Source organism: Chroicocephalus ridibundus, chromosome 6, assembly GCF_963924245.1.
Source record: "Chroicocephalus ridibundus chromosome 6, bChrRid1.1, whole genome shotgun sequence".
In the NCBI taxonomy this organism is placed as follows: domain Eukaryota; kingdom Metazoa; phylum Chordata; class Aves; order Charadriiformes; family Laridae; genus Chroicocephalus; species Chroicocephalus ridibundus.
The window spans coordinates 32,612,328-32,635,150 of NC_086289.1; the positions used below are offsets into that span (position 1 = coordinate 32,612,328).

The window sequence follows — 22,823 nt, forward strand, 5'->3', positions numbered from 1 at the left end:
AGGCTGGCATTAGCTCAAGCACTCAAAATTCTTAAATCTGACTGTTGGATTGTGACACACAAATATAAACTACTTTTACCCTCACCATATTAGAGGATAGAAGCCACATAATTTGATCACATATCTCCCAGCAATCAAAACGTGATATGCTGACTAATCACAGTAATTATTCTCAATGCCTTCAGTTCTATTTTTTTTAACCCATCTTTATATTCATTACCTGCAGAGAAAAGGAAAAACATGGAACAAAAGCTTATATTAACCTACGCAAGAACATAATTCTTCAGAAATAACGAAAAAACGTGTCAGAAATTCTTCTGCGTATTCAGATTGAAAATGATCAGTTTTTAATCTTTAGGTTAAAGAAATCAGTTATTCCATGTTTTCTACCAAAACAAACAAGCACAGGGGAAAAAAAAAAAAAACAATAAAAAAACAACAACACCCCCCCCAACCTCCACACTAAATGGCAATTCAACAAACATTGCACAGTTACCACTTCCCCTCAAAAAACCAAGCTGACTGAAAATATATTTCTGCCTTATACACATAAAAGATGTATTACTGATGTTTCTCTCATTTAAGATAAAAATTCACAGTACAGTAAGCACTGTAATTCCGGAACAGCATTAACAGGATAAAAATCAAAATAGGTGGAAAAAACACAACTTCATAGATTCAGCAGTCTTACAACCTCCTCCCTCTCTCCACTTCCTCAAAACCTAGTAAGCTCATTCTTCCATTTTTAAGCCTTCTCCAAAAGCTATTTACTTTCAATAAAGGAAGAAATAAACCAAAATAATGAACCAAAATACCAAAAGTTTCCAATGTACCTCTGCTCCACAAGGCTTACAACAGCTTCCATCAGTCAGAACACGATTGACTATCAATTCATACACATGCACAAATTACTGCATGGAGGTCACATGTATCAAAAACCTAGATACATAGTTCAAAAGCATGGGGAAGCAGTGTCTTTCATTTGCTTGATAAATTACACTGTATGTATCAAAAATATCTATATTTAAAATTTACCAAGGACAAAGTTTAAAAACTTCCTTTTTTTTCCTGGCATGTGTATTCATGTGTCTGGGGAAAAGGTTGGTTGTTTTTGCAGTGGCCTACATTAAACATTTTTGTCCCCTATAAACACCAATAAAGCCACACAGCTCATACTGGAAGAGTCTCAAACTGCTTTTCCAAGCTAGCCACAATTACCACGAAAAGTTAATAACAATTTTCTAAACTCTTTTAAGCACTACATCCCAACGTTATAATTTAAGACAGAAAGCAAACAATACCACAAGCAGCTAAAAAGATACCAGGAATTTGTATGTAATTACACATAAAAATATAATTACATAGCTATGCCCAATTTTTCAGAAGAAATCTCTGCTTTTCTGCTCGGGCTACAGCAGACAATCCTACTAAAATAAGAAATCAAAGTCTGAGTAGGTGCCACAAAACCCCGTCCAAGTCCAAAACTAGTATTTTCCTCATGCCCACTGAAATCCCAAGGTTGGCTCCGACCTCAGCTGAGAGTCACAGCACTGCAACAACTCTCCATCCATTCTTTAGACTGAATGATGTTTCTTGCAAATCAGTTACAACTTCAGCAATAAGAAAAAGGTTGTCATGCATGTTGTGTAGTACACTTGAGACATACAAAGAGTCCTGCTAGAGTGAGCTACTACAGTCAGGTTATCTACCTTAAAGATTCTATGCTTGAACAAACTGAGAAATCAAAACTTCAAAAGGGTCCCGTATGTATAGAGTATAGAAACAAGGTGATGGAAGTAGTCAGATAGGCGATAGCTATTTTCGTACTTTTTCACTCCTAGGTTTAAAGATTCGTAGGAGATATTTAACCTATCATTTGCAGAAATTAATTCCTTTATTCTTCGTGAGCACTACCATGAGATTGCATAAGGAAGGACCTGTTCTCTCCTAACTTGAGAATAAGGAAAAAGAATAACATATGTAAACAGCCTAATCAAAGTCACCTGTCCAGAAACAGGAGTTCCTAAACAAGAAGTTTCAAAAAGCTATCAACGACAGAGAAAAGAGGAAACAATTATGAAGTAAAAAAATAAATTAATTCTGTTTTTAAAACATAGTTAATAAGCAATAAACTCAAAACACTATAATTATGCAAATTATGCATGCAAATACGTACTATGCTGTTCATTTCTGAAGACTCATAACTTCCACATGGATGGACACTCCCAATAGGTTCCAACCCTTCTTCATCCCACATATACGTGCCATCAGAGCTGTCAGATGGAGAAAGCTCAAAAGAGGACCCAGCTCTGTAATTCACCTCCGGAGAAATCACGTTCTCAGAAGTATGCTTCGTGCTTTCGCTGTTGTCATCCACTGCTTAAAGAAAACAGGAATAGTTAAGATCCCAAAACCAATCCAATATTACAAAAATAACAGTTAAGATGCATATAATTGGTGCGTTAACTTTTCTGAAACTGTACTGTAACAGAAATATTTGAAAGCATTCGACAGTATTGTTCACTCAGCCTAGAGGGGAAAAAAGCTCAAGCTGGTTTGGTAGCTACAACTAAGTATCCTTCTAAACTACACCTTTGTTAGCCTTTTACACTGCACTAATTCACCCATTGTGAAAGCTACCTTCTAGAATTCTGTATCTTTTTATCATATTACATAGTGGGTCCAAACATAGATCCTTTGGATACAAACTTTCAACTGTAACTTCTCTCAAAACGAATGTGTACTACGAGAAGCCCATCAGAGACTTGAAAACGTGGCTTTTAAAAACATCTGCTGTCTCCTCCACTAGTCTTTAAATAATTAATATAGCATGCATCTGGAAAAACAGCTCTCCCCCTCCCCCCCCAAAAAATGGCATTCCTATTTATAATGTAACTGATTTAATTACATACCCTACACTTATTCCCATGACACAGAAGCAGTTACAGCAGTTCTAGGCCTACAGAGGCAGGGTTGGGGGGAGAAATTTTCTTAAACGATCACCAGCCCAGAGAAATTAATAGCAAAGCAAGGATATGAGGAAGCCCACAACCATATTGCAAGCGTGGTTAAAGGAGGTGTCATTCATTCTTATCCTGAAGAAAGAGCTCTTCAAAGTCAGGCTTGGGAAAGATAACTATCATGCAGAAAAAGCACTGTAAGAAAATAAATGGGCCTGCATAGAGCCAAGTTCCATCCTGAAACAATTCACAAGCAATGGGCAGTTATATAGAACAACTTAATTACAGTTTCAGAATCTTGATTTAGTACCTAGAATTTCAAACAGAACATAACAAAGTATTTACCAGACACGTTTATATCAAGCCAGTCATCAGCATTACAGCAAGATCCTCCACTTCCCTTGAGGGAAGTGAATGGCTCGATGGATGTTACGCTCCCATGCTCTAACTCTTGAAGGCTGCTCTCCTTTTGCTGTATTTGTATAGTTCTGTTTGGATCTTCTATATCTATGAAATCATCACTGAAGTCTTCACTCAAGTCATTTTTTTCAGAGGATGACAAAGAAGATATAGATATTTCATCTCCATCATCGCTCATACACATGACTTTTGACCCATGTTTTCCCATACTTTCATGCAGGCCCTCATCAGATTCTGTTCTTTGAGCATTGCTCTCTATAACACTGTTTTTCTCAATTGCTCTTGTAATATTTGTTGAAATTTCAGAGTTCTCCACGATGCATGTGTCAGAAGTTGTACTTTTGCTGCCATCCACAACGATATTTCCAGCAAATCGCTGCCTGGTAGGCTTCAGCAGAGAAGGCCGACTTAATCTGTATCCAAAAGAAGGTGCTGACCCAGATCCATTCGACAGTGGGGGCTTCTTTGAAGGAGCTGACACACCAGAGTAGGTCCTGGTAAATCCATACTTCATAGGTTCATTTCCATTGGGTACATCCAACTGACGTGCATTTCTTGACAACAAAGTTGACCTCTGAGATGTCCTGGCAGCTAGATTTTGACTATGATAAGGCCTTGTAAGATCCACAGCTTTATTAAAGGAATGTGACCTGGTTAAAGATGCAGTGGGAAGGAAAGAATTCTGAATGGAATGTGAAAAACTTTGCGACCTTACCATTTTTTCACAGGAAAAAGCCCTAGTATTGTCTGTAGATTGAGCCAGACTTTCGCCTGAACTTGTCCGTGTGGCACTGGAATTAGCTCTAGGTCTCTGCAAACCTACCATGGGCCTATTTCCATAAAATCCATTTAAATGTGATTTTGGAGCACTGAGTCCAGAATATGAGGTCCTTCCTGACAGGGTACCTTTGGCAAATTTTGCTGAACTAGAGAGTCCAGACAAAGACTTTGGGTTTAATTCCTCAGTAGAAGATACAAACATATTGGTTTGCTTTGCTGCTTTTGATGCAACCGAAGCAGTATTGTTCAAACCCACCCTGAGCACATCATTACCCAATGCTCCTTGAGACTGAGAATACTTCTCAGAATCAATTAATTTTTCATTAGAGTTATGTTTAGAGTCAGTCTCTCTCCCACTTTGATCATGAAGTTGGTATTTATTTGATTTTTTCCAGTTGAAAGAAAAGGAAGACATGCGAACAGTGCCATTGTGCTTGCCGAAATTTTTACCACCATTATTCCCTGCTAAACTAACAGCCGTCCCATTTGGCGTAGGTTGCAAAACACTTCCTAAAGTTTTCGTTCCATATTTCGGTAGCCTGGAAACCAAGGATGTCCTGATTTGATTTTTTTCTTCCATGAGCTATTGGGCACATTGGTCCTTAAACAGTGCTTGAAACTAAGGAAAAGAAAAAAAGAATATCAGACCTGAACCACACATTAGACAACATAATTTTATATACATTTGCATCTATGTTTACCACATTCCTGGGCCTAACTATACCATGGTGATACAAAGTAACCCAGACAAACTTTGTGAACCACAGAAGTATCTGTCACTAGGAGCTACTTGGCAGTAATATATTATTCAGGTCACACCTCCCTCGCCCAACTTTCATTAGTTAAATAAACTGCCATTTTTTTTTGTTCTTCCTTTTGAAATCTATAAAATAAGCTTAAAAAGGGATTGGGGCTTTGTTTCCCCATTTACCTTATTTGAGCAAACTGAATTTTTCAATTGTGTTACAATTATTAAGTTAAACACTTAAGACAGCAATGTAAAACCTTACAAACTATAACAAAGTCTGACAAAAAGCTATTTTTTTTAAATTTTTTTTTGTCAGTTTCCACAATGTCTATGTGATGAGATACAAAATAATCACTCATCATCCTCCTTCACCACAGCATTTTTTTTCCATATCTTATTGATATTCCTAATTCAAGAGGAACATTCCTAGCCATTTTTTACTCTTTGTATGGAAACTGTAGTCTATTTTGGTCATCATCTTATTCATGTACAAGACTTGCAGTACAGGGCAACAGTTGTGTAAGGTCAGTGTTAGTAAGCAAATTTAGAAGTTTTAATTCTGTGCAGTGATACATGAAGACATAACTCTAGCTAAAAAAGTATGAGATAAAAACATAATTATAGCATTCATACAGTCCCTTATATCTTGAATTTCTCTCCCATACACCTGATTTGGAATACAGGGACTCCACTGCAGCCTTTAATGAAGATTTGTTGTATCTCAACTTATAGTCATGTCATTTTGGGCAATTTTATATCGCATTCACTTTATAAAGCCGTACCTGCTTTACACGCATATCTTTGCCTCAAAAAAATTTTTGCCTTGAGAATTTCAACCTCTTTGCTTTGATATACCGCTTTTTGTCTCTTCCACTCTCACCTACATACCCGTCCTACTATTTGGACAACAATTTATGCCTGTATCACCCTTTTGTACAGTACTTAGTCTGTTGTTTTGCCTGGCTATACAATACAAACAACTCATCTAAATGCTATTATTAAAGACTTGCAAATAAGATAATAAGGCCTTGAGAAGTCTCCAAGTTTCAATGTTGCATCTTAAGACAAGTTTTACTCTTATGTTAAATTCTGCATTTGCAAGACCAGATTTCTGTTTTTTCAAGACAGTTGTAAAAGGATATCTTGCTTTTGCCACCCAGTGGTCTTACAACAGTGTAAAGACACAGAATTTCAGTCATTCGCATGTCATTCCCTGAAACTATTAGCCGTGTTTCTCTTTTCACAGACCTACACGTAACATAGCTGGCAGGACTGAAAAAAACCCTGAATTTTTCTTAAACCATAGCAATCATGATGAGAATCAACACACAGCAAACAACATTATACTTACTCAAGGTACAGAAAATACCTTTTGTAACCACAGCAAGCATTACCTTGAAGTGAGTCACTCCCCAAGCTGCAAGACCTCACTAAGAAACACTTAAGATAAAAATCAAAGTGGCATTAAATTCATGCAAATTGAAGTACCCTTAGGATTTTGTAAATGAATAGGATGCCCCACAGCTGTACTTCTGGAAGTAGATCTTCATTAAAAAGATACAAAGAGAAACATACTCAGAGACATGGCTTTTTAGGGGGTCTTACGGGTAGTGAAAATATCAGAATCCACATCCTACAACTGGTAGAGCACATTTCCATTTGGAAACGCACAAATCCAGAGTTTTCAAATACCAAGTGCAGTCTTGCACACTGGAGACATAACCCTCACCTAGGCGTAACGAAGAGGCACAAAAGTATTTCCCCCCAGCAACAGCAAAACATTAAACTCTATGTATAATATGTGCCTGTATGTGAATTTACGTATCTAACATTAGACTTATCTCAAAAACACTATAACCAACACCGTCGACTAAGAAGAGCGTTCACAGCATCTCATTCATGTATCTGTACCCACAGTAAAGAAACTTGCCTACCATTTACCTGTGTTTCTTACAAATGAAAAAAATCATTATTCTTTGATATTAAAGATAATTACTTTATGTCAAATATATGGAGTAGAGACAATAAAGTACACTTTTTTAAAAAAAAAACTTCCATGCATAAAAAATGGCCTTTAACATCATAATGAATTCATTCACAGCAAGAATCATACTGCAGATCTATCAAAAGATAATCCAACTCCAACAAAAAGGCTCAAGTCTTGTAAAGAAACCTTCCAAATTAAAAAAGTTCAATTAGAAAGCTGCTAATTTAACTTTCATGCTTTATGGATAATTCCCATTCACATCTGTCTACCATCTCTTAGGTGACTGCAAAATTTAAATGAGGCCATTTAATTAGATTACTTTAATCCTCCACCAAGTGCTGCAAATTAAACTTGAAAAGACCTTTCAGTTTGCTAGGAAGGGTGCTTGCTCATTTATCCTTAATTAGGGAAGGACAAAACATTATTTTCAAGAAAACTGTACTGATTGCTTAAAACACTTGAGATAATTAAATTAAAAGACAAGCAATACTTGTCTGTCTTTTATTAACTGTAACTACTGTGTCACCTTTTCAATTCGAGGTTGCATTTGTTTCCTTGAAATACAATGCCACAGGAAAAAAAAACACCCAAAACTCAACAGTATCACGTCTGGCAGATGTTACTTTTCCCATAAAATGGGAAATTTTCTTATGAAGTTCTCTTAAACATCCTCAATATTGATATATATTTACTACTAGAAATTACACTACCCTAACAATGAAATCCCCTTATCAAGAAGCACAATACCTGCAAGTTACAGTATGATTTCCGCATCCCACAAAACTCAGGTTCAATACATTTTAAGTCGTATTCTGCTATATTATAAAGAAATTCAAACTATTTTGAGACTTCAGCAGTCTATGGATTTTTTAAAACAGACATTTGGGCAAAGGAGTCATGTATGCTTTGCCTCGGGAAACACATTATCTAGTGCACACAAGCCTAATCGGGAATTAAGCTAATTATAGAGAGCCTAGTCTTACATAATGATCCAGGGAAAAGGAATTAAAACTTACAGACCCTCCCTGAAGTATAATCTGAATTAACTGGAAAGCTGCTACATCCTTACCTTCAAGGATATTCAAGATCCTGGTGATAAGCAAAAGGATATTCACTCTCACTCTTTGTGCTTTCTGTATAGGATTATTTACACCTCAACAAGATCCTCCAATGTTAGCTTCAACTAGCAAACACAACATTCACTTTTATTTCACTCACAGTCTGTTTCAACAAGACTAGGAAGACCATTTCCTATATATTAGCTTCTCAGCAAAGTTTAGTTTTGCATCTGAGACTCCACCCTGCAAGTTGTGGAATGATTATTAGAGCAGAAGACAGCTTAAGGTTCATACATTTCAATGTTGGGGCAATGTAAAGTATTGTGATCCCTATGCTCTATGCCATCAGAGAGCTAACAGCATTTTCAAGTTCCAAACAGATTACTACAAGTGGGACCAAATCCCCCTCCTATTGTCATAGCAGTGTGGAATAAACAGCTGCCGAATGAAACATTTCTGACAGACTGGTGACAGACGAGAGCAATTCTGTGGAACTATTGCTATGCCAACAGTTTCAGATGTATGTTTCATTCTTCTTTGCAATTTAAAGGCCACCTAAACAGAACTACTGAGTAGCTAACTTGAGATGCTCTTCAGAGTGCTACTTCCTCCCCAGGGTGAAGAATTTTTTTCTTGAGGCAGAGACAAACATAAATTTGTGTAACAGGATTGTGCTGGAAAACGAAGGTAGTCAACACCTCCTTACTACTGCTGGATAACAAAAACGGTACTTTCCTGTAGGTCTGTAAGAAGCTGCGGGCTACAGCAGCACACAAGTTTCCTTACCTACCCAGAAACATTATGTCCATCGGTGTCCATATATTAGCAAACACCAATTATTAATGGTATCTGGTATAGGCAGACTGACAGAACAACTGCTATGAAGTTCTGTGAATAAATTAATTATTCATATTTCTGCCATCATGTGCTAGATGTTACTGAAGCCAATGAAGTTTAATGACCATATTTGCCAAGCCAGACCTTATACTCCTATTATTTGCCTTCTGCAGAAGGCCTAAGAATTAAGATACTACCTAATTCTACTTGTTCGGCTCAGTGACAGGTGATCTAAAGCAGCAGTTTACCAATATTCATGCATATTTATCTTGCCAACTCTACAGTGCTAGAATTTCCAGGGCCCTTCATTCTTTTTCCTAGAAACCAAAAGCCCTTTTCTAGTATGCAAACAGCACAGAGCAAAAAGCTTACTTGGCCACAGCACTACATCAGGGCTGAGAAAAGACCTGTTAACTACTGCCCAAGCAGCACAGAAAATGAGTGAAGCCTACCCTTGGGAACTGAAGAGCAAGTGGCAGGCAACAAGTGGATGGTTTGAGGCAGGCACAGTCTACTACCTCAAGTAACAATTATATCCTGTTTTCTGCACCACACTTCTAACGGGAGAGCCCTGCTGAAATCTGAGACAAAACCAGCTCTTCAGGGTGCTACGGACATGCTTCACAACAGCTGCTCTTAACTTCACACTGCTTTTCATGATAACTGAGACGCCCTCCACACACAAAAAAAAACACCCCAAAGCCTTGCCAATTTGAAAAAAAGATTGTTGTTTACTTGTAATTATCATCTGCTGAATCTGCATATACCACACGGCCTTTGTGAATTTAAGTGCAGGTGTATTTCAACTCTGTCCACTGTGCATCGCTTATAAAAAACAACCTCTGTACAGCTCTGGGTTTTAACACCACAACTTTTAGTTATCTATTTTTCTATTCAGGACACGAAGAAAGCAGAACTTTCTTAGTGAAACTTAGGCATACCATAAGAACTACTTTTCATGAAAGTGTACTTAAAAAATGCTTTAGGGCAGTTATGTGAAAATATCTTATTTCCACCAACGTAGGGAGGTACTGAATGACATAAGAGAAAAATCAGGGAGGCCCCTGCAACAGATGCAGCAAAAGGCTTCTTTAGCAAGTACTTCGGAACACCACAAGACATGTAGCACGGCTGCAAGTTAATTTTCAGCTTTAAGAGGACCGCGGGAGCTTAACAGAATGAAAGAAACTGGCAGGAGATCTAGCTAGCAAACACCTGCTCTGAGCAGGACAAGCCCTGAGGAATTAAAGAAGATGAATCCTGAGGAAATTGTGCATGTTGTATGAATTAAGCGGAATCAGAATACAACTAGAAATTCTGATGGCTCCAAGATGGAAGTGCTGAGTATTTACAACTGTCGCATATGCTTTTGTGTTATTTACCCTGCACAGACAGGCTCCAGTTCAGTCAAAAAAGCTGCCTTCTCTCAACTCCAAGAAGCAGTAAGATTTATCAGCTCTGCAGTAAAATCCTCCAAGCCTGCCATCCTTGTCCTCTCTTCAGTGTCTCCTAAACACCTCTGTTCTTGAATCAATTCCCAGTGCTTTATGAAGGCATCCATGAATTTTAGTGTCTCTCCCTCTCCTATGTCCAAACTGCATAGTGATAAGTACTAGCATCCTTGACAGTCTGCCTTTTGAAGGTACCACAGTCAGAGAGTAAGAAATTCCAAGACACTTAATGCTTATTGTTCTGTTTCTCTGAAATCATTTTGTTCTTCTGTGTTCGAAGTTGTAAGATTCTGTTTCCAGATCTCAGAGAGCTTAGAGGTAAGTCCTTTTCTATTCTTCTTCCCTCACGCTTAGGTATGCTTATGTTCTACCCGCTTGTAAAATTTGATCTATCAAACACCAAGCAAACCAGTTATCCAAGCTGCTGTTGTGCTGAATTTTATTTACTGTCGTGCTGAATTTTATTTACTGTCAGTCAGAATGCACTAGGGTCAAGGAATATAAGCAGAGCATGATAACGAATAGAGATAAAGGGAGGAGAGAATAAGTGAAGAGATTGGGGCTTCTGTATTTCTAACATTGAACAGTATCTTTAGTAAATACAGCAAAAAGATATGACATTCCTTGCAATCTTTAAAAGCATTGTTGTTATTCATCAGAATACGGTTTGTTAATGCTTTGTAAGGCTAGAGGACACAAGCACTTACTGGAGAAAAGGAAACAGGGAAATGCAGCTCTATTTTGTAGAAGAAAGCTACCAGAATACTCCCAGAATCAAAAACTCCAGTCACATCCCTTAGGGCCACACTCTCAATTCACTCTGCCATTAATGCATTGAATATCAGGCAACGCAAGTAACAAAAAATGGGCTAAGTGCTATCTGCCCAGAAATGTATGCTTTGTAATAGTTTGCCCGCTTGTGCTTTGCATATTAGTAAAATAGAGACTATACATTTTAAACCCCATTTTTACATCAAACCTTACCAAAAGGTTGAAGCAAAACAGGATTTGAGTTATCATAAAACCCTAAATTTTATTAAAAAAAATTTTACAAGTAAGACCTATGCTAAGTTTTCTCAAATAAGTAAATTTGCCCTGATTTTTGGCATTCTTACATGACTAATAAGGCAGAAAGCAGTCAAGGTCCAGATGCTTAGCCAGCTGCAGCAAGAGAGCAGCTCCAGTACAAAGAAAAGAAGATTTACGAAGATACTTGAGGGCTTGGACATATTACTGCCAATAGAAGAGAATATCGGTGCCTGTAAAAAGGAAGAAATAGACTTGAAACAGTGCACTTGCATGTTCCTCTTAAATGTTTACATTGTTATAGTTCATTCATAAATGAGACATGAAATGCAGTGACACTTACTCTTTTCTGCGTTAGTGCTGACAGCCTAACTGTTCTCAGGGACTGAGGTCAGCTAGCAATTGAAATAAAGCATTGCAGAGGCACAACTCCTCTCTGAAGCTGCCAATCATCTGATGGACCCTCTTGGAGGAAGTCATCAACTCTCTCCTTCAAAAGATCTACTCTTCTTGACACAGCGGAGATAAAGCACAGGTCTACTCTGACTTTGTCAAATTTCTGCAAAGTGCCTTTAGTTAGAGCTAAAGGTGGCTCAGTCACTGACAGACATGTGACTTTCCTTAAGTTTGCTTTTGTGCACTCTTCTTATCATTCATCCAAATGTAGCAGAGTCGTACCTTGTTAAATCTGAACTAGCGATGTCAACTCTGCACCTGCAAAACCAACTCTTCAAAACACAAGATCCATAACACAGCAAGGCTTTCACTGGAAATCCAGAGAGCACAAGGCACAGCTGACAAAAACACCACATTAGGCATGCTGACCCTAAGAACAGCTTTCAAAGCACTGTAAGACGTGGTCGGGATACTCTGTAATAAATCAGAAGCAGAAACAACTGACATAATCATGACTGATATACTTAGCTTCAACACAGAAACAATTCTGCTAGAAGGAATTAAATTATGTGGATTACTTCATTTGTTATGTTACACAAGGAACAGCTTTCTGTTAACAGCACCAATTCAACAGATTCAACCTTAGTGAGCACATCATGTAGACCAAGCTTCTTCAGTAGAGTAGCTTAACAGCTCTTAAACTGCAAAAGATGTATTGTTCTCAAAATCTTTGGTTGTGGAGAGATACAAAAAGCCTCTATTTGCTTCAATTCTTTGATGACATTCACTTTAAATTGTCACCAAATTTGCAAGGATAATAAACAGAAAAGGGAAAACCAAACTAAGAAGAGACATACGCTGTCTGTCTGCCTTAAAGATCTAATGCTCTGCAACCTAAAGACAAAGTTGAACAGCTACAGTGAATAAAAGAACTAAACTATCATATTACTCAAGCATTATTAACACACACACACAGAAGTACTGGGACTATAAAGCACTTCTATATCTAGGTTACTCTCCTATGCTGTCTTAACACTTGCATGTATTTGACAAGATTGCTATCCTGGAAGATGGCCCATGATTGTGTATATGAAAGTGCATGTGTACATGTATAGAATCATAGAATGGTTTGGGTTGGAAGGGACCTTAAAGATCACCTAGTTCCAACCCCCCTGCCATGGGCAGGGACACCTCCCACTAGATCAGGTTGCTCAGAGCCCCATCCAGCCTGGCCTTGAACACCTCCAGGGATGGGGCTTCCACCACCTCTCTGGGCAACCTGTTCCAGTGTCTCACCACCCTCATGGTGAAGAACTTCTTCCTAACGTCCAGTCTGAATCGTCCCATCTCTAGTTTTAATCCATTCCCTCTGGTCCTACCATTACCTGACATCCTAAAAAGTCCCTCACCAGCTTTCTTGTAGGCCCCCTTAAGATACTGGTAGGCCACTATAAGGTCTCCTCAGAGCCTTCTTTTCTCCAGACTGAACAACCCCAACTCTCTCAGACTGTCCTCATAGGAGAGGTGCTCCAGCCCTCTGATCATCCTGGTGGCCCTTCTCTGGACACGTTCCAGCATGTCCATATCTTTCTTGTAGTAGGGGCTCCAGAACTGGACTCCAGGTGGGGTCTCACGAGAGTGGAGTAGAGGGGGAGAATCGCCTCCCTCAAGCTGCTAGCCACGCTTCTCCTGATGCGGCCCAGGATACGATTGGCTTTCTGGGCTGCTGGTGCACACTGATGGCTCACGTTGAGCCTCCCGTCTACGAGCATCCCCAAATCCTTTTCTTCAGGGCTGCTCTCAAGCCAGTCGCTGCCCAGCCTATATCAGTGCTTGGGATTGCCCCTGGTCTTTCCCATTTGACGTAGATAGCTGCCTTTCAGAAAGGTTTTAAAGGCAAATTAGATTCTATGCTGTAGTTAAGATTGACTGAACAATCCCAAACATCAATTGCAGCCTAGAACCCAAGCTTTCTAGAGGTGAAGTGGCAGATCGCAATCTCTCCTTTCAAAAACTTTGTGATTATGTCAGTATGAAAGCAACTGAGAGCAGAAACAGATCACTGCTTTTGCTGATGGTATTATTCCTTCAGCAACAACATTTCATGTTGGTAATTTCAATCTTTCTCAATTTATTCTTACAGAACAGACTAATCTGTCTCCGAGTTCAGACATAAAAGCAACTCTGCAAACAAGTAGGAATTATCTGCTGTTGTCTGGCAAATATTTCACTGAAAATAGAAGAGCCTCCCTTTTCCCTCGGAACTATCCACTGTCACCAAAAGATTCAAACACACCACTCCTGTCTCTAATTCTACTAGGAAAGACTTAACTTCACCATTGATTCAGTAACAAACTAAAGTGTCAGCTTCCAGTTACCCTTTTGTGCTACTCGAGTAACGCACGCCACCTGGAGCAGGATTTTCTTGCTGATAAGAACAAGCAGGCTGGCAACCAAGTGAAACTTTGAATACAACTGATTATAGATGGAAATATCACTTTTTAGACTTTTGTCCATTGTACTCCTACAGTTTGTTTATTCATCTGATGCATCTTCTCCATATAAGATCACTGAGCTATCTTGAGCTAAACCCCTCTTATGGTGGTAACAAACAGATATTGTTCAATACATTTTTGTAGTGATTATATAATGACTAGTGACAAAAACAATACTACCTGCCTGAACCACCACTGAACACTTTATTTATGTTAGTAATTTAAGATTAAGAATTCCCATTAGTTTAGATCTGCTACAAGGCTGTGCTTACCACCAATACATAAGATTATTTTTTCCCCCTCCAGTCACACATGCTCATTCTTTCTACTGCTGCCTGAATAAGAATTCTAGTTATAAATTAAGCTGAATGACAAGCAGAGATAATTGAAGGAGACTGCATGTAATTCATTGACTCACTGGTACTGAGATAACTTCAGTAAGCCTGAAGAGGTTCACAGGTGATAATTGAGCAAGACTAGACAAGAAACATCAGTAGGAATCCAGAAGAAAATAGTTTTGGGAATTTATTTCCCACCTATTGCCAATGCTATTTTAACATAGTTTTTGTCAGATCACAACCTTAAGAAAAGAACATGTCAAACCACTGCTACAGATTTATTTTTTTTTAAATCATATTGTTAAGTCAGCCACTGCTGGATTAAAAAAAAAAACAAAACTAGAAAAAGGACTGACAAAGAAAATCCCTAAAACTTCTCTCATGAAAAAGAGAAAGTGAACCCTGGATAAGCTTGAAATATTACATAAATCATATTATTTCTCTGGGTTTGGATCATGAGATTCAACTGTCCAGATTCAATTCCACAGCTCAGCCATACAGTTTCAGCAGCCAATCTTATTTTAAAGGTGATGAATAAAAAGTTACATTGTCTCCTGTGGTAGCCTTAAAAAAAAACAAAAACAAAAAAAAAACCACCAAAAACACACACACCACACTGGGAAGAGGATGAACAGGGCAAACACAGAATGTGAATTCCTCAACCTTCAACTACTTTCAATTCACAGGATTTCTTGAAAACACTATGTGGTTTGTTTATGAACCCTCCACAGATCTCTCCTCCACTATCTTGTCCAACCTGTCCTCGAGACCCCAAATGTTTTCCATCCACCGCTGCCTTAAGCAAGGAGTTCCAGAGTCCTCCTAATAATTCTTTTAAAGATTATTTCATAGCCTTGCACAGATTTCTGAGGAAAACTACTTGTTAACTCCCTACACTGCAAGAACTGGCCACCGATTTCTGCCCTCCTTGCTACCAAACATATCAGTTATATCAATCGGTTTGTTTCATATCTATGTGCTTTCAAGAAGATACTGAACTACTCGGATTCTTTGAAGTGAAGTTTGACTTCAACGTCCACCCTTAACCAAAAATACCGCAGCCAGGTACTAGCGTATTATAGCTTTCAGTTGAAACTTTCTTATTTTTGAACCACATCTTCCAAGTGCCACTTTCTTGCTATTGAATTTCATTTCACTAGTGCTGGACACTTACAGCTTACAGTCTATGATACCATGGTTATAAATCAGTTCCCAGTCTCAAAACTAAATGCTCTAAAAATATTCCAGTTCCAAACAACTTTGCAAGTTTGCCACAGCATAACAAACATCAACATGTTTTTAACCACAGACTGGCAGCCTCCTGTAAGTATTTAAAGTGTGTTTTGTATTTTCTTACTGATTTTTTGATACATGAACATAAACAGTTATATCTGAGTGCACCTATCAAGGCCAGTTTTCTACAGTGTAGAAGACACAGATAGTTGTTATCCTTACACATTTGCAACTGAAAAAAAAAAGGGTTCTCAAAGAAACTGACGTGTAACTTCAGTTACTAGTGACAGTTTGTCCATAGGATCAGTTTCTTCCACACTACCTTACAGAATTACACAGAGACAGTCATCTATGCTCACATTTTACTTGAATTTAAAGGAAGTTGATACATATGATTTGTTTTGTTTAATCAAGATCTCAAATTTAGTCATGGTAAAGAGTTATTTTTATGAACTACCATTTCAGAGACTGAAAGATTTACACAGAGAGGGATTAGGATTTATTTTTTTATTTTATTTAAACTGTTTACTGATGGACAATGCTCTGAAGGACGAAGGATTCTGCTCCTTTCCTCAAGTCTCCTGCTACTAAGAGCAGTAGCTTTGACCTTGCCCAGTTTCTACCTACGCAAGTTTGCCTTACTGAGATGAAGGTTAGTTAAAAGTCATAGCTTCCCTCAAGTCATCAAAAATACTGATCCACAAGTTTATCTAATAATTTCATCATATAAAATCAGGAAAATGCATTTAAATAAAACCTATCTTTAATATGATTCACAAAAGGAACATGAGCTGAAGTGCCATATAAATTCACGTTTGAATCTCTATACCAATCTAGAAGAGACTCTTGAATCTCCAGCTCAAAGTACACGTGATATTGAGTCAAGAGAACCTAGGATATTCAATTCTCCCATGACACACCACTTAACTTGTGCTCTGTGTGTCACAAGCCATCTGGGCTAATTAGGCTAAAAGCATAGGAGTTCTTTTGCTTCAGGGAGAAAATTAAGAAATTGTTTGCAAATTAAGGGTTATTCCAGATCTATAACTTGTTCAACCACCACATAAAAGTAAAACCTTATCAGCCATTTTCCTCTGGCTAAGAAGCCAAGCCTCCTTGCAGCGAGAACCTTGCCAACATTAACCATACTTCTGCTTCAATCAAAGCCATTAAAATGCACTCTGCAGAAGACTACCTCAACTCATCACAGACTAAGTGCTCATGAAAATCCCAACAATCTGCAGTGAAAAAGGCATTTTATTGAGAACTTGTGACACCAGTTCCCCGCATGACCAGGGATAAGTATCCCCCACCCTGAGTAGACTTTCTTGCTTCACTTACTATAGGATATTATCACCAGAACTGCTCCAGCTGAATCCTCCCTTTAGAAAAGATAGAGAATAGCTAGCGAGCAAAGTCCAGATCTCTGCAAATCAAGCTACTTTTGATCAAGGAGGAAACAATATTCTCAGAATGTCTTCCAAAAGCATCTATTTGATAGAAGTTTAAGAGTGAGCTGGAGTATGTGTCCCAGAGGGACGAAGAAATGCAAAGACCTACACTGACTAGCTGAACTTCATCTTTGGAATAATTATTTTAATGCTGTTGGGATTTTATTGTAACATACATGCATTCAGGTATCCAAAGATTTACATAAGCTTTTTTTATTGCTCCAATTGAAACACAATACAGGATTTTAAACCTAATTATCAAAAGCACCATTAGTATTTTGATCTTCTTAGTATCCCTGTTGGCACAGAGTTTAACCCTGTCTGAAAGCTTCTAATTAAGAAAACGGTACTTCTGTTTACACTTCCAGACAGTGGCTAGAAGTGCTGCAACTGGCTACCTTTTATTCCTTCATCTCTTCCATTTTCAGTGATCCGCACTTTCTAACACTTTTAGGCAAGCAACATTCATCTGAAGACTGATGGCATAATGGCTTTTTATCTAAAGAGCCCGTGCCAACACTTCTTTGTAACTGGTTTATTCCAAATAACCAATCCCTCTTAAAGGATGATCAGGTCCAAAAGTAATAGGTTTTACTCCAGCAAGCTTTTACATGAACGGTTCCATTAAACAGGATTACTCATTAGTATAACAATATGTTAAATGAGATCATTATGTTAACTGAGATCATTACTATTCATTTTTTTCTACATTGATATACATTGTTACTTCAGTTCAGAAACACAAGGTGTTACAGTGGTCAAAAATGTAAATACAGAAATCTTCTAAACCTGAAACATTTCTACTGTTTAAATAGCTTTACGATTAGAAGACAATACTCAGCAGTTTTTGGAACCCAAACATTGGGATTTCAATAATGAAAAGTACTAACTGAAGCAAAGATTAAACTTTGCCTTTATATATTTATATATATAAAGCGCCTATCATCATATTGATAAACATTCTTCGGAACCACTCTGACAGCATTTTTTCTACTGCAAGTCGTACATTCACGTAGCTCCTTGGTTAGCATTTAGGTAGCTGGTTGCTACTAATGTTCCGTTTGTTACCCTCTTCAGCTTGGAGGCATTACATTCAAAATGGACCCACAGAATTTAGAGTTATGTGATCATTATACGCATGAGAAAATATCTGCCAAATTTCATTCAGTATCACCAAAAAAATGTAAATATTTACTGCCTCACACTAATAGGATGAAGTTTTGTATTTTCGAATACTCCAGAAGAGATATTTTTAAAGTTTCAGAGAATAGTTAAAGCAGTTCTCAATTCTAAGAACATAACAAAACAAGACCTCAGATCCAACTTCATTTCGCTTTTAATACCTTTGTAACAAAAAATTATATTCTGCATCAAATGCAGGCTCAAAGCCCACAAACACCAGGAATAAATCTGCTACAAATATGAAGCACCAATCCTAAAAGTTGAACCAATTCCCCTGAACAGTGGTAAACATCTTTATATGATGTACCAGATCTATAAGCCTTACCTTGGTTTGTTGTCTGGCCTGGGCACTAATGCTCTGCTACAGCATAAAGTTCCCATTCAGTTTTGCTTTCTTTAACTGAAGATAAACAGCTCGACTTCCTTCTACTCAAAGTTAAAGGCTGAAGTTGCCTACGTTTCATTGCGTGTCAAAGTACATTTGACAGAACGCGATGTTAACAGCGGGCTCTGGATGATGAAAGCAAAGTCTGAGTGTCATTACAGCGAAATCACAACATACGTAACATTTCTTTGCTGTTATAAGCCAAATCTGAATAGATTATAGCTAAAGTAGATATCCCACCATTATTTTTTGCTTATTTATTTTTAGGCTGTTGTCTTTCAACAATCACATACTGGGCACTTTTGCTTCTTCCCCTTTTTGGGGATAAAAGAGATCTTTGCGACCAAGGCCTTCAGCAGCTGTTTCCTAATACACCTGCAGGTATGCCTCAACCAACAGAGAATTAAAAGACGCATAAACCACTGCAAAGCGGGAGCCGAGGGCGGCACACGGCGACAGGCCCGCCGTGACACACCGCCTTTCACCCCCGGGACCAGTGTAGCGGACCCAGCCCCGGACTCCGCCGCCCAAGCCGGCCCCGCTGCCAGCGCCCCGGAGGCCGACCCTGCGGCGGGGCCGCCGGCGGCGCCGCGGGAGCCTCGGCTGACATTCAGGCCGCTCCAAAGGTGAAGGCTGCGCCCGACGGGAGCCCGCCCGACCCTACGCCGCTCTTCCCGGTCCCCCGCGGCCTGCCACGCCGCGGCATCCCCCAGCCCCGGCGGGGGGCAACGGCCGCTCCCCTCCACCCACCCTCCGCCTTACAGCGAGGAGACCCCCAGTGAGAGGAAGGGGGCGCACGGGGATGGCGGGGCGGCACACATCCCCTCCCCACCGCCGCACTCACCGCCAGGCCGGGCGCGGGCCGGCGCCGTCCCCTCCTCGGGCAGGGCCCCGCCGCTCTGCGCCCTCAGGTACCGCCCGCCCCGCCCCGCCCGGCCCCGCCCCGCCCCGCGGTGGGAGGGGCGGCGCCTCTCGCCTCACCCTGACGTCAGCGCCGCGCGGGCGGCGCGCGCGTCCCGGCCGTTGGGCCACGCCTCGCCGGCCGTTAGGCGCCGTGCGAACCGCCCCCCGCCCAACCGTTCTTGTGAGGCGGCGGAGGGCAGCGAGGGGAGTGACATGGCGGCCGACCGGCCTTCTCACAGCCCCCGCCTCCCCTGCGCCCGCTCCGCTAGCGACATGGCGGCTCAGCCGCGCCCGCCGGGCCGCCTCGGCGCTGTGTCACGCCTGACTCTGCACCCCATGGGTCCTGCGAGCCCCACTGGCTGCATCTCCCAGTCTGCCCTAGTGAGCCCTTTGACCGATGCAAATGAAAATCTAGGTGTTAAAAAGTGTTAACGGAAATAGGCCTGTGAGTGTCCTGGCTCAGGGACACAGAGAGTACTCCCAGGGGAAAGAGGCCTCACCAATGTCCCAACTGCTTGAAAAGCCTGGAAGGACTCTCACAGCCAGCAGCGCAATGCAAACCCATGGGTGAGCAGGCTGTCTCTGTGCTGGTGCTGGCAGAAGGGCTTGCAAGTTTAATTTCCTCGAATTTTCTGCCTAATGCAGTAATCGGAAGGTGCTGACCAAGTATCAAAAACTGCGAGGTTCAGGAAGTTATTTGCCTGTGGTTACATGAGTTGGTTCAGGATTGTTTCGCTGACTCGGTATTTATACCCCAGTGCCGCCTGCACGCTTGCTTGGGGGTTGTGTTTCTGCATCTCCCGTGCTTCAGGATCTTCACATTCGTGCTGCCTTCACGTACCTGCTGCATCTGTATTGCTGTGCTTCAGATTTTCAAAGTTTCATTTTCCTCAAAAGTTTTGACTGCCAATATTTCTGAACTTTTGCCTGCCTGCTTCACCGCGCCAGCCGGAGGCAGAAAGCCATCTGGTAGCTTCAAGCTATGTTCATGAAGAAATAAAAACCTCCCTGTAGTTGATAAGCATCATTTGCCGCAGCCTCTTGACTAGCAGTCGGGCGTGCTGCCAGGGTGTGAGACCTGCGCACAGATGTCAACCCAGGCACTGCGAGTGCCTCCTCACCTTTCGAGGCACAGGGCGTGAAGACTCCAGTACATTTGCCCCATAGATAGCAGAAAGGCCTCTTTTTAAAAATAAGGAACGACAACTGAAGCTTTTGTGTGTCTTTTTGCCTGCGCTTAAATGTATCAGACACATTAATGCACTTATTCTTAGAACAATCTGAAGCATAATTACTCCCTTGTGGTACAGGAAGAAAGAAAAAAAAAAGGCAAGCAGAGATTAAATATCTCATGCAGAGCTAAAGAGATAGCAAAGCCAGGAAATGAACTCAGATTTCCTGAGTCAGGCGTCACTGCTTTAACCACACAGTCATCCTTCCTTTCAGTCATTCTTAGCTCCTGAGCATTAATGTAAACATCAACTTCTGCATTAGCATAGATTTGATTTTTCCCTACTTTGTTCATCAGAACGATTTTACTGTTCCCACTGAAATTTCTTCCAACTAACTTTCTTCTCCATTTCCTTCCCAAAAGTAAAAGAAGTTATATTACAGACTCACTGGGAGGGTGAAATGATATTACAAGATGCACTGGGGGAGTCTTAAATTTCCCACTGCCTTTCTGCAGGCGCTGGCAGGTATTTCTTCAATCCTGATACGCTAAGCATCAGCTCACAAAGCAATTGTGGAGCTTCCATGGCACATCTCTTAGTCAGATACCCAAATGGACAGTGGAGGAGATCAAGGAACAAATTGTTCCCTGTCATCGTACTTTTCGGCTAGATCAGAGGACTAGGAATGCTTGTGCCAATACAAGGGAGGCACATAAGCTATCTGTACTGACCTGGAAGTGGTGGTATAACCACCTTTTTTAACTCCAGCTCATACTTTTACTATCCAAAACTGATTATGAAACAGAATTCTAAAAGAAAAGTACATATATAAAAGAAGAAAACAACCTGGTGATATTTTAGGACAGATTTGAGAGCCTCCACTATCTGTTCGGACATTTAACAGATTTCCACAATGCTTATATGGCCTCAAGATCAAGATGCAGTCTTCAAGCAGAATGCATAATTTTTGAAAAATAACTTCAAAAAGGGGAAGCATTACATGCACAACTCCAGCTTCTGACTACTTAACTCAAAAGATAGTCTTAGCACTCCTACTGACAGACTACAGACTGAGATCTAGCTATGATCAAGTGCGGTATCTTTTCTTATCAGTTTAATATTTGATATGTCTTCAGGTTGAGGACTTTATATTCCATTGATTTCATACTAAATTGAATTAAATGGACTTTATATTACACGGGGAGATGGACGTAGAAGCTTGTTTTATCCACTTCATTCGCTGGCCTGACGTTTTGCTGCCTCCAAAAACCAGAGACACGGCAATGGGTAACACTGACCACCCAGAGAAGAGCGTAAGAGCTGGATGAGCAGATAGCAATATTCACACAAATATTCTCCCAGCCCCCAGCAGTTTGCAGGCCAGGGGCTTCATGAGCCAAGGACACACTTTCCCCAAAATTCGGTGAAGAATGAGCAGCTTTGGTGCAGGGAGCGCTAGGGAGGCCTAGTTTTCATAGTAATAGTTGAACAGGCGTTTTGAGAGTATCCAGCCATAACCTTGCTGGCTTCCTTAGTTTCAACTGACTTCCAGATAGGTAATGGTAATGAGATAGGTGTAAACAACCGGCCACACGGTGTGAACCTTGTTGATGATTGTAAATAAGCCTGTTTTTCAGTCAGTATTGGTATCATAGACCGGCTTCAAGGGGAAACCCTGTTCGTTCTTTCAACATTGGATTGGTTTCCATTTCATGTATTTCTGCAAACTGGAAGTTCATGCTTTTCCCTCATTCCAGTGGAAAATGAAAGGAGGATTGTTCAAATTTGCCCTCTCTTTGTTCTACACTCTTTACAAAATCTGAACTTGGTATTTCCTATCCCTTACGTTACAATGAACCTGCGTTAGTCTGCTGGTGCTAAAGCCAGCCTCAAAGCGAGGACAATCATCTCCTTCCTCACACCACTTCATAAAAATAATCTTTGCCATGATGTTCACCAAAAAAATTCCTTGCTGTGTACCTCATATGCTGTGACTGCTGC

General features: G+C 40.2%; 1 protein-coding gene and 1 pseudogene across 8 annotated transcripts in view; one reads left to right on the forward strand and one right to left on the reverse strand.

Moving 5' to 3' along the window:
• CCSER2 (coiled-coil serine rich protein 2) overlaps positions 1 to 19,692 on the reverse strand; it is a 76,626-nt gene extending 56,934 nt beyond the window's left edge. For 4 of the 8 annotated variants that reach the window (XM_063337704.1, XM_063337709.1, XM_063337708.1 and 1 more), the window contains exons 1-4: positions 19,592 to 19,692; positions 18,688 to 18,872; positions 3,306 to 4,779; positions 2,177 to 2,379 (exon numbers count right to left, since the gene is read on the reverse strand). In XM_063337704.1, the coding sequence (XP_063193774.1) occupies positions 2,177 to 2,379; positions 3,306 to 4,740 (1,638 nt within the window). In that variant the 5' untranslated portion in view covers positions 4,741 to 4,779; positions 18,688 to 18,872; positions 19,592 to 19,692. Of the gene's footprint in view, positions 1 to 2,176; positions 2,380 to 3,305; positions 4,780 to 18,687; positions 18,873 to 19,579 lie in introns of all 8 variants that reach the window. The other 4 variants (XM_063337706.1, XM_063337712.1, XM_063337711.1 and 1 more) reach the window with 2 other exon arrangements.
• A 2,203-nt stretch (positions 19,693 to 21,895) lies between these two features.
• On the forward strand, positions 21,896 to 21,995 carry LOC134518051 (U2 spliceosomal RNA; annotated as a pseudogene).
• The last annotated feature ends 828 nt before the right edge of the window (positions 21,996 to 22,823 follow it).